The 12,304-nt window shown below is 37.5% G+C and overlaps 1 protein-coding gene across 2 annotated transcripts in view; it reads left to right on the top strand.

Moving 5' to 3' along the window:
• Positions 1 to 11,684, top strand: part of LOC107082562 (gamma-aminobutyric acid receptor subunit alpha-3-like) — a 159,667-nt gene extending 147,983 nt beyond the window's left edge. The window contains exons 9-11 of one of the 2 annotated variants that reach the window (XM_015371317.1): positions 1,757 to 1,962; positions 9,939 to 9,977; positions 10,117 to 11,684. In XM_015371317.1, the coding sequence (XP_015226803.1) occupies positions 1,757 to 1,962; positions 9,939 to 9,977; positions 10,117 to 10,437 (566 nt within the window). In that variant the 3' untranslated portion in view covers positions 10,438 to 11,684. The remainder of the gene's footprint in view (positions 1 to 1,756; positions 1,963 to 9,938; positions 9,978 to 10,116) is intronic. The other variant, XM_015371318.1, reaches the window with a different exon arrangement.
• The last annotated feature ends 620 nt before the right edge of the window (positions 11,685 to 12,304 follow it).

Below are 12,304 nucleotides of genomic sequence, written 5' to 3'. Positions count from 1 at the left end.
TGATAGATCAGTTTGTACATTTTTTAGGGTGCGCAGTGAAATAGCTCACGTTTTTATACATGCAAACCTTCCATAGATCCGGCCCATAGAAAACATTTGGGTTGAGGAACAAATTCTCCTTATAATCTTTGCCAAAAATGTACTTGCATCAGCTTTTAGTATCTATACAGTGCATTGCGAATGTATTCGACTACATTTTTTACCGTACTGGAGATGACTGGAGAGTCATCAGTAAAATTGACTTAAGTACAAATTATTTGTCTCTCTAATAAAGCCTATAGCAGGGGTTAAACATCACTTTTGTTTAATTCAACAATCACACACTGATCAGATTAATGAGATCTTTATTGAGGTCTTTAGACAATTATATTGGGTTTATTTATCTTTTATGTTCTCCTTTCATTTTTATTATTGTAATTGCCCACTTTTTCTTCGGTTTTAGGATTGCCAACTGTTCTAATAAAAACACCTTTCAGTGCAGCAAAAAATTGAAGTGGAATTACAATAGATAGTTAAAAATTGGTGGTGACTATTTACGTTTTTAAAGGTGAATGGCTTGAAATGAAATTCTTGATATCTGTTACGTGTTTTTGTCCAAATTCTCCCCTCATGTTTCACTGAAATGAGATGACCGCCCTCCTCTTCGATGCAATCATTCTCTCTCCCTGTTTTCTATATGTTCATTTTTTTCTGAGATAAGATAGATTGGAACAGAGATGGGATTGTTTTTATGTGGTTGGATGGGCATCCATTGTCCGGGCCAAATCTCATTTCCAGCAGTGCTAAGTGACAGAGGCTGGGATGTGAAATGATCTATGAAATTTTCCGTTTACACCCCAGTGGATTCATTTTCCAATTAATTCATTTTAGTTGACAGGGATATGCTGTTCTCTTTTCTCAACCTAAACTTTTTATTGAAGGTAACACCGTCTTGTTAATGGCACAGCTTGTACTGAAAACTGGGATCCAAATGAAATTTAGACAAATGTTTGCTTTTTGTATCTACAGTATTTATTATTTGTGTTTAGGGATGAGAAAGTTATAAAGGTTGAAAGGTCCTCCTTCAAAACTCTCTACTCTTAAGCCCACTTTATAGAGTCTCTATCAGAGAAAACATTAACTTAACATCTAGCCTCAAAAAACTTGTTTCAAAGATTTTAATCTGCCTGAGAAATAAATAATTCGGAGCCCAACTCTATACAGTGCACCAGCCCACATCTGTATGCTTCTCTACAATAATATACTTAAAATCTGGTTATATAATTGCATTATACTCATTGTTTTTGTTTCTTTTAATTATTTATAGCAGATAGATGGCTTGTCCCTTCAAGCTCCTCTTAACTCACCGTCATACAGGGCTCCACTTATCCGTTTATGATTTATTAAACAATTCTTGCATCAGACTTGTTTAAAACGGAGGAAATAGTGAACAATAGACCCCTGTAGTGGTCTAATGCAGTAGGGACTCGTTTCTGGTCATCTGAACTTAAAACACTGACCCGGTGCACTTGCAATGTTACGCATCGGTGAACTGTGTCAGTAGTGTGAAGCTCAGATTTTTAGACAGCAGATTACATAAAGCTCTGTTGGGCAGGGTCTAATCTTTACTTAAATCTAAAAGTACTAACTCTAATTAGATTATTGATTTTAAACACCCACAATGGACCAATTTAAAGTTTTGAATCTTGTTAAAAGAGAAAATAAAGCTTCTTTACTTGCCTGAACCTATTTATTTGTGCTTTCATTCTGTCTCCAGGGGTCACCACTGTTCTAACCATGACCACTCTGAGCATCAGTGCTAGAAACTCCCTCCCTAAGGTGGCCTATGCCACAGCCATGGACTGGTTCATGGCTGTCTGCTATGCCTTTGTCTTCTCTGCCTTGATAGAGTTTGCCACAGTCAACTACTTCACCAAACGCAGCTGGGCGTGGGATGGGAAAAGAGAGGGCATGGAGATAAGGGTGAGTGATTAAACAATCAATACAACAACTTTGTGCTTTTTCCATGGTATTTATGCTCTTTCCCACCTCAAGCACCTCAGAATGAGGAATCAAAATAAGTTGTTTTCAAAAGTCATTCCTGCACTTTAAATCAGATTTGACCTCGATATTCAAAATAATCTTTTCTTTATTTATTTTTTCTTAGAAAAATCCCATAAAAAGCTTTGGCCACACGTAGAAGGTTCCTTTTTTTAAACACAGCCTTCAGTATTCTATAAAGACTTTAAAGCGTCCTTTTATTTATTCATTAGCAGCCAAATGGAACAGGAACATTGGGGCGGAACACTGAGAGCAAAAACAGAAGTAAACTCCCAGAGACGTTGGCCCTGATTTACAATCGCAGCATATGTTCGGCGCTCTTTAAAGGCAGTGTGCGCTCGCTCTCCCCAGAAAAGATGCCATCCTTACATCTGCATGCAGATTAGAGAGTGAGCGTGCTTCTCTTCAAATGAATCACCTGAGGTTTACCCTTCCTCACTGCATGAAAGCCAGTGAATCTTAACTTAAAGAATTGCATACTGTTTGTGTGTTATTTACAAGAATACAAGAAAAGGGGTAAATATTCCTTTTTAAGTTGTGAAATCAAAACACATAACTAGCTCTTATGTTCTGCGTGTGACCCCCTTAAACTTCTGCTTGCAGCTGGAGCAGACCGTTTATTTTGAATGCAGGAGTGTAACCTGCTTACATGTAAAGCTGTGAGAACATATTTGCCCTCCATAATTCATATTATCAATAAAATCCTAAGAAATATAGAAAACTGACTGCTGATTTTGCTTCTTAAGGGGGAAAAGTCATCTAAACCCACCTAGAGTTGTGTAAATAAGTAATTTCCCCCTAAAGCTAATACTTGGCTGTGCCAGCCAATTTGATAACTGGCAGTGAGTCTTTTACCTCACTATAGAGAAATGTAACTTTAGCCACACTAGGATGGTTTTGAGCATGAACAGCATGTTTCAGGTTATGGTATTGAATCTTAATCAGAAACAAGTCTAGATTTTGAGTAGGGAAAATCAAAACCTTCTCTCTTTTTTGCCATTTAGAGGTGGACAGAAAATGATAGCCGCACCCAGAGAGCAAAATTCATAGCTCTGTCAATTATAGCAAGTTTTCCAAATCTGTAATCACATTATATTATCCCCACCTTGTTTGGACATTATTTATCATCTTCTTTTTTATCTTAGAGCCAGATGTAATAATGGCTCCAAATAGATTACAAGTTACATTTTTTAATTTCTCTAGTCAGTCCAAAGAATTTTCACCAGAATTCTTGGGGATCATCAAGACTTTTCTTAACAGTGTTTATAGGGCTTTGCATTGTTTGTGGTTTCAGGTTGCTAAGGCTAATTGATGCCCTTTTGGCCTTAGACTTAGACAAATTTTACAATAAAAAATTTCGTTTTGTACAGCTTTCAGACAGTAAATGAGCAGCAGCTTAGAAGTGATATGAACATTTCCATTTCATAAAGTGCAGCAGTAATCGAATGTAAACAGTGTGGGAGAAAAAAACGGTACAAGACGCATGTGTGGAAGTTCAGAGCAGTGCAAAGATGTACATATATGGTGCAAAAATGCGTAGAAAAACATTTTTTAGTATGAGTTCTTTTTTGGTTTCATGTAATCGGTGTGGTGCAGAGTCTTTGACTTGATTTAGAAATTTATTTCAACATTTCAGCAATCTGATGGCGGTTGAGGAAAAAGCTGAAAAAGCTGAGAAAATAGCCTTCTTACAGTGAGATCATTAACACTTAACGTAACTCACTTATATAAGGTTAAAGAGCTTCACTTGTTTTTCTTGGTTCCTTTGTAAACTCCTCTTGGAGTAATTGTGGGAAGAATCACAGCTTTTCTGTGTTTTCTCCATTTGTGGACAATGGCTCATACTGTAAATTAAGCAAATCCTGAAAAAAAACTCACCTCTTAGTGAATATTAGCAGTGTTTTGACTTAAATTTGTTCTTTTGGGGAGGTTTGTAGTTGTTGTTTTGGCAGTTCTTTGAGTTTGGTTAGTAAAGTTGAACTCAGCTTTGTACAAAGGTTTTTCTACATAGATCTAGATAGGCATGGAGAGCTTTTCATCTACAGCAAATGTGATCATTATTTTAAAATCATATTTTATATTTACTTGTCAGATGTGTGAAAAAAAATTTGAAGAGATCTGGGTGGGGGAAAAAAACAATAAAAAAAGCTTAGGGCTTTTGAATGCCAACAGTGTGCATTTAAGAAAAAAACGTTTGAACAGTTTCTTTGCCATTTAATGCTAGATTGGAGGTTGATTAAGCAGAATTACTGCTAATAATTAATAAATGTTGACTCTTTGACTATGTATAGCTTTATTAGATTACTAAAAATGTCATAGTTCTGTTTATTTACAAACCCGTAGGTATGTTTCATACATGGTACGTTGAAACACAATGGGTTAGGCTAAATTACAGGCAACCTAAAATGAATGTTACAGTAGTTTCATGATTATTTCTTTAGATTTAATCAAAGAAATCTAATCTCATGAGTTATGCAAAAAGCTTGACGCTTTAATAAGGGATTGCTTTTAAAAACTAACGAATCCCAAAGCGAGCATAATTAAACTGTCCCAAATAAAGCACGTCAAAACACGTCAATCGGAAACACAATATAAGAAGAAATGTGTTTTGGCTGCCTCAGATTCTATAGCACATCTATTTTTGCCACATATTTACAGTGTTTGATCCAATCAATGTAGCCTACCCACTTGTATTTATGTAGTTCTTTTCTATTGCTTGACATTTGGTCTTGAGACCAACAGGGATAAAAGGAGAACTTTGGAGTCGGCAGGGATGTTTATTTTTTTTCCTCTTCTGAAGGCTAAACTTAATGGAAACAGCCTGGGCTTCTTAGGGGCTGTGCTGAGCACGCAGTTGTCATGATAGATAAAAAAGAATGGGGTCACACGGACATACAAGATACTACCATCACATTCCCTACAGAAATAAGCCACTGGAAGGCGAAGGCTTCAGAATTTAAATACATGCCCTCATAACCAATGGAGCAAAAGATTTGATCTGATATGATAAACTGCAAGACAAATGAGGCTGCTTTGGAGTTTCAACTCAGTTTGTCATGCGGACTTTCGAGCTCTACGGCGCCTGGCACAAGTTGTTTCTTCCTTTTCCCATTTTGTCACATTATAACCTCAAGCTTCAAGGTATCTATGGGGGATCTTATATAACAGAACAATACAAAAGTGCATCATCCTGAGGGGGAAGCATCATAAAGACTTATTGGGTGTGAAATTTTCTGGAGAGGTTTACAGCAGGATTACTGCTGTAAAATAATTCCACAAGCTTTGAAAATCTCATTCATCCTTCAGGAATGGAGACAGAAGCTGTAGTATGACTGCAAACCTGTTAAGAGATGTCAGTTTTCCCACAAATACCAGCTATGAAAGGAAAGCAATAATCAATATATCAGGAGAGAGAGGAAGTCAATGGTAACTCTGGAGGAGCTGCAGAGTTTCAAAGTTCAGGAGGGACAATCTGACAGGACTGTTAGCTAGACATTTTTCATATCAGGACCAAAAAGACAAAAGACAAGATTTTTTTATTTTTCTTATACCTCACTATTATTTTGGTCCAGCAGATATTCATAAAAGAAGCCCTCTGAGGTTTTTGGCTGTAACATGGCAACATGTTGAAAATAAGAAGAGCTCCTTTGAAAGAACTTTCGAGCAAGCAACAACCACCAGGCTTATGTTTTGGTGTCAGACTGTAAACCGTAGACAAATCCATGCATTTTTCTTTTTACTTTGCCGCTAAAGGTTTAATGTTTTTGTGAAAAGCCATGTGCCTAATCAGTTAATTCACTAAAAAATAGGGAGTATCTCAGGGTTTAGCCAGTGGATATTAGAAATGGAAATCCTTGAATCTCTGTGATGCCTGATTGGACCTTTCTGAGAAATATATGTTCTGAAGGCCTTAGCAGAGACACAGTTACCGACTGATGTTGCATTGGCTTTCACTGCTAAAGCCACAATGTGAGTGACGTTTGGGGCCGCAGCTAACAATTATTTTGCAATCGATTAATCTGTCGATTACTTATTCGATTAATCCATTAATAATCGGATAGCAAAAAGTTCCTTAAAGAAGACTTTTTATGAAATTAACTAAAATTAAATGAAACTAAAACTTTTCCACTTGAGGAGTTCTGGAGAGAGGATATTGACAGACGAAAACGTTTTTTTCTCTCTTAAATGGAAAATATTTGTATATGTTTTACAATTTTGGTATAATTACTGCTCTAAGCTGGTTGCTGTGTCATTTAAAGACACATTTTAGAATCTCTATATACTAGTTAACGATTATTCAATTAAAAAATTATGATTATTTCAATAGTAGATTAATCACAATTAATCCGATTAATTGTTTCAGCCCTGGTGAGGTTTTCACAAAAATCTGCCCTGCAACAAAAACAGGGATATGTAAAGACATCTGATGTAATTACCGCTTATATATTTAAATATATACTTTTAGTAAGCTAAGTCTGCTTTATCTTATTGCATGTCAGTATGGATAATGCTGACTTTTCTTTTTGGAATTTTGTCTAAAATTGTGATTGCATTTTGTAAAGCCTCCTCTAATTTTTTTGTTTTTTTCTAATATTTTTAGATGACACATACAGGGGGTTTTCTCTGCAGTAGTGGAGCTAAGTAGATACGCATTTCTCCAAACAGATAAGCCAGTTATTAGCCACCTTTGGCAATGTTGTCTAAATAAAAACAGACTGAAAGATACAAGCATAAGCACTGAGGCTCTCCAAAAGCTGCCCACACTCTCATACACCCACACGCTTGCACGCTTGAGGCTATTAAACATGGCAACATTTCATCTCCAATCATGGGGAAGGGGGGGGCAGACTGTCCCAAGGTTCAGTTACGTTCACACCTGCACCCTCTGAGTTGAATGCAGTGAAGCACAAGGAGGCAAAATTACGCTTGGATACTTTATCACCTTGAGATGCACTTTAATTCTTAAACGACAATTTGCAGGAGTTAAGCAGACAAGGTCAATGAAGGGAATATGATTTTTTTTTCCTACCTTCAGCTAGTCAAACCTCTTTGAATAGTGCACACAAATCTTTCAACAGAACTAAATTATTTACCGTGACGCATTAGGTTTATAACAAAATGCATACAGCCCAATACCACAGATGGTTTCCCAAATAATTAGGCCCAATAAATTAGTACAGATGACAGCCTTGCTAAAAAGCAACAGAATATGACTTACTATAGCTCATTTGTCAGATTAGTGTGCATAGAACATCCTTAATGCTAAAGACTGAGGAGTCGATTGATCTTTGATTAAGGTCATACGACACTTGAAAGTAGTAATTAGTTTTTCCTGCTGATCTAAGCCGTCACTATGATAGAGGAGCCCTGTTGGGTGATGGATGGAAAAGCATCCGGTTATCTTGGAGCATCAGTCCGACTCAGGGCTGTTTGTTAGCTCTGTTAGACCCCAACAGGAGTTGCTGTCGAAGCAAACTGAGGATCATTCTCTTCCTGTTGCCCTTCGTATTTAATCAGGAGCCACTCTCACACATCTCCTCCTCAACTAACTCTTTAAATCTTTGGCTGGAAACTTGAAAGCTTCTTTTTGTAGTAGATCTAGAGCTCCAACTCCAATAATTCCTATTCAAGTTCTTTAAAAGGGTAAATAGATACAGATAAAAAGCTGTTTGCATGTAACATTGAACATATATGAACATATATTCCATATGAAACAGAACTTGTTTCATGAGAAGTTGTGTGCAGTGAAAGACTTTCCATTAGGTACATTGTAGAAGTAAAAGAGGACAATAGTCATATTTCCTTTCACAAGTATTTAAAGTCTTTTACACTTTCTTTAAATTGTTTTATTAGGGTGGTTCTTTAGTGGTGCATATTCACAAGAGTAGAGCAATACATATGCTCCAGTCTCAATGCTGCAAAAGATATAGTCGAGGATTTTTGCGAATCTTTGAAAAAACCCACCCTATCCATTTTTATAATATGCACACGCACAACCCTGGACCCGTACCCGAGAGGGAACACCCATTAAACACGTGCAAGAGCATGCACGATCCCATTTCTACTCGTGCACAATCTGTTTAAAAGTTGCTGTCTGCATCGCTCATACAAGCTTACTTTCAAAAAGAAGATTTGCCATTTTTCTACTATTTCAGACTCACCACGGGTAAGTGAAAATGGGGATGACCACGTACTGTAGGACAGCCTTACATAAAGCTTATCACCAGAAGGATTGACAATTAGGAGGACTACTTCTTTTGATGATCCACCCTGTAAAAAGAACATCCTCCACTGTGGTTTTGAAGGTTGATTTATACTTCAAAACCAGGTCTTCTGCGTAGGTGTTGCAGTCAACAAAAAAACGTCCCCACCCCCTTCCGCAGACACTTAGCAGCACCTCTGCCAAATTGTAGCTGACCGCAAACAGTGCCGCAAACAGGAAGCCGGCTTGTTTTGTTTTTATGACCGAAATTGCGGAAAACAACTCGTGAAGTTTGACCAGCTAGAAGAGCAAGGTGCGCGAGAACGCTGGGACCCTTTTACCACTTGGATCCCCACTCTTTTTCGCCCTCATGTCCCTCCGTTATCAGACTAAACTCGCCCCCACTTCCTCATCTCCTCGGCCGTATCTAGACCCACAGCGTATAGCGCAGACCACGCTTCAATATTGAGCATAAATCAAAAATGTCTGCGTCAAGCTCACTGCAACATACTGCTGCAAGATTTATGTATCCATATGTTGTATTGGTCTTGTCAAAGTCCTGTTCGAAATCTGGTAATCAATCGTGTGCAAACCTCAAAGGTGATGTTTACAGATGTTCTCCATCCAATTGGACACGTTTTTAGTCTCTCCATGAGGAAACTTTGACATCTATACCATCAGACATCCCAACTATGGTTTTGCAGTTCAACAATATGCATTACATTGTATTACAATGGGATGGAATTTTGTGGTTTTGGCATCAGGAAATGTGGAAGAAAAAAAACAGGGGTGTTGACAGCTTTGCAGGATGATGTGATGCTTGACAGATGTATGGAAATATAGAGGAACGTTTCACATTGGTTTATAACTGAAGGGAAAATAGAAGTACTGAATCTGTAGCTCTTTTCTATGATATGCACTGTTGTAGACCTGATCTGAAAAGGGGCCACAGTGGGAATAGATGGTGTGAAGGAAATGATTACAGTACAAACCCACAGGAAACCAAAAGTCTGCTCAGTAATCCATCTTACTGCCCTGGTTGTTTCCCCCACTTCCATATTGCTCATTGCGCTGTGCTCCATCAGACTGCAAGGATCCTCCAGAGATGCAAGTTTAGTTATGTGAGAGTATCAATGTAGCAGATAAAACTGTGTCTTCCTTTGCGATTTCAAAGTGAAAGACATACTAATCGGCAGACCCTCTAGCTCGCTCTATCACACACAGCCTTTGTCATGTTTGTTTTATCACAAGCTGTTTGCCTGAAAAGGCCTGGCTGCCTTCATTGATACAGTTTGTCAGACATGTTTTCAGGCGCTGTTTTTCTTTTTTTTTTCTTTCTTTTTTATTTATTTATTTTTATTTTTTTGCTTTGTTTCTAATCCTGCTCTGTGCTGTTACTGCTACTGTTAGCAGTACCAGACGCCAGTCCAGCCTGGTTCTCCCAAAATAAAAAAATAAGAGAACTGTTCCAATTTTGCCATACTCTTTATTTGCCTGATATATTGGTCATGATATTTTTACTCATGACATTTTCCTCCTGCAATCCAGATTTGTTTAATTTAGTGTTGATTTGACATTATTAAAACTGTAAAATGTAAAAAGCCACTTCCAGCTAGATAGTGATGAATAGATTCTGTAAGTTGGGTAATTCTAATATAATTGGTAAACTTTTTTTCTTTTCTACTTTTCTTTTCAGGAACCGTTTCAGGCTAACATGGCCAGGATTAAAGATATGGTTAGGCTTTTGTTTTGTTCTTGTGTGTGTCTCGTGTCTCGTGGTGTTGCTTCTATTTCCTCTTTATGAGTTCAAATGGAAGTATTGTTTAGTTTATTGCCTCGGGACTCACAACCTTAACTGCCTTCTTCCTTTTCAGAGAAGAGAATCTGCCACTTTGTCCAAAAAGGCAAACAACACCTTCAACATCGTCGGGACCACCTACGGTATCAACGTCGCAAAAGATCAAGGGTTAACCACCATTGCTAAGAGCGCCCCGGGACCTTCAGCCAAACACTCCTTTCTGCATAAAATGGACGACCCCTATACAGAGGCTAAGAAATCCTACAACCGCGTCAGCAAAGTGGACAAGATATCTCGCATCATTTTCCCAGTTCTCTTCTTCATTTTCAACTTAGGCTACTGGGCTACATATGTCAACAGAAAGCCCGCCATCATGAAGGCAAACAACCTAAACTGAATTGAACCAAATGTCGGCTTTGAAAGATTAAGATAGGTTTGCATTAAGCCAAGTCCATCACATCTTAACGTGGGTGGGTGTGTGTGTGTGTGCGGGCGCATGTTTTGTGTGTCTGTGTTTTTTTTCTTAAACATTGGATATTTTTTGCACGGCTGTGTCGTTGGGAGGCTAGTTTCCATCACAGTCGGGACCTGGGAGGAAGCGCATTCTCTCATCAGTCTGTGTTTGTGCAGCGTTTCTTTTTCTCCACATTCACTGTAGCTCTGGCCCTGTTCCCTGTTGTGGTTAATCCTTTGCTGTATCTCGATTGCTTGCCGTTTTGTACTGTAGTCAAATCGTACGTCCACCGTTTCGACATGTTTGGGTTTTTGCTTATGATAAGTTAGCACAAGCATGCATTCGCTGTTTTCATTGTAACTCATTACCAGTGATAAGGCGCTGACACACTGTACGCACACAGACACACACTGATAGTGCAGAAAGCAGAAGGAAAGCCATTTGCTGGCCCCTTTATTGTGCTCTGTTAGCTGGGGCAGCCTGTATAGTTTTATAGGAACATCATTAATAATTGTCAGAGTCTGGCCTTCAGCTTGCGCTGAATCTTAACACACACAATGCGGCCTCAAAGGGCTGCCTGTACATTTTCTAGTCCACTGGCTTTTATTGTTTTAACTGGCTGATTATGTGTAACGACAGATAATATATGTGCCTTGGTGAATACACTCATCATAAAGAAAAGGAGTTGGACATGCTCACGTTTGCATTTCCAGAACATTATGCATAACTACAGTGTTTTGCAAATGTATTTTCTCTCCTTAAATATTTCCAAGTAATAATAACAAACCTTATTGAGTTTTATTAAAATTTAAATGTATGTCAGCACAAAGTGGTCCAGGATTGTCACGTGGAAGGAAAAATATACGTGCTTTTCTTTTTTTTTTTTTAAGGTTTATTAGATTTTTTACTTTTACTGCAGCTTACAGCAGCTTGTCTGCTAGGTTGTTTTATCATAGCAAAAACTCAAAGTCTGATTGGCTGCAGCATGCCTACAAACCTTTATTTTTCAACTTTGGAAATTCTACTTCAGGATTTCCAGTCAGAGTTTAATCTTATTGGAAATCCCAATAAGATTAAACTCTGTGTTTTAAATGGATAAATCTATGACGAAGTATTAGGGCCAGGCTAGAGATTTTTTTCATGTTAATTTGAGAATTAATTCAGAATATTATGAGAATAATGTTATAATATTCCAAGAATAAAGTCATAACATTATGAGAATAAATTGTTAAAATTACGAGAATAAAGTAATAAAATTACAAAAATAAAGTTGTAACATTACGAGAATAATGTCGCAATATTATGAGAATAAAGTCCTAATATTACGAGAATAAAGTTGCAATATTACGAAGATAAAGTTGTAACATTACGAGAATAAAGTCGCAACATTATGAGAATAAAGTCCTAATATTACGAGAATAAAGTTGTAACATTACAAGAATAAAGTAATGAAATTACAAGTATAAAGTCGCAACATGACGAGAACAAAAACCTAAAATTTACGTGAATAACGTTGTACTTTATGACAACTCTTAAAACAAGCAATTTCTTCTCTAAAATAAGGAATGTTGAGCATCATGTGTAGTTATACTTTGGCATCAGGTTAACAAATAAGGAAATCTTTAAGCACACCAGAATTAAATTGGGCAGGATGTCAAAGTGAACTCAGGTTGCTGTTTGGTGGAGCTGGTCGGCTTTCATCTACTGGTCGAAGCTCGAAGCTTTCTTTCTGAAACAGGTTGTGGTATAATGACTTCGTTCTCGTTCTATTTCAACTTTTTTCTCGTAATTTTATGACTTTATTCCCGTA

Source organism: Cyprinodon variegatus, unplaced genomic scaffold (genome assembly GCF_000732505.1).
Source record: "Cyprinodon variegatus isolate N-32 unplaced genomic scaffold, C_variegatus-1.0 Scaffold56, whole genome shotgun sequence".
NCBI lineage: Eukaryota > Metazoa > Chordata > Actinopteri > Cyprinodontiformes > Cyprinodontidae > Cyprinodon > Cyprinodon variegatus.
Note: the sequence above shows the minus strand (reverse complement) of the source record. Positions and strands in the feature narration are given on the sequence as shown.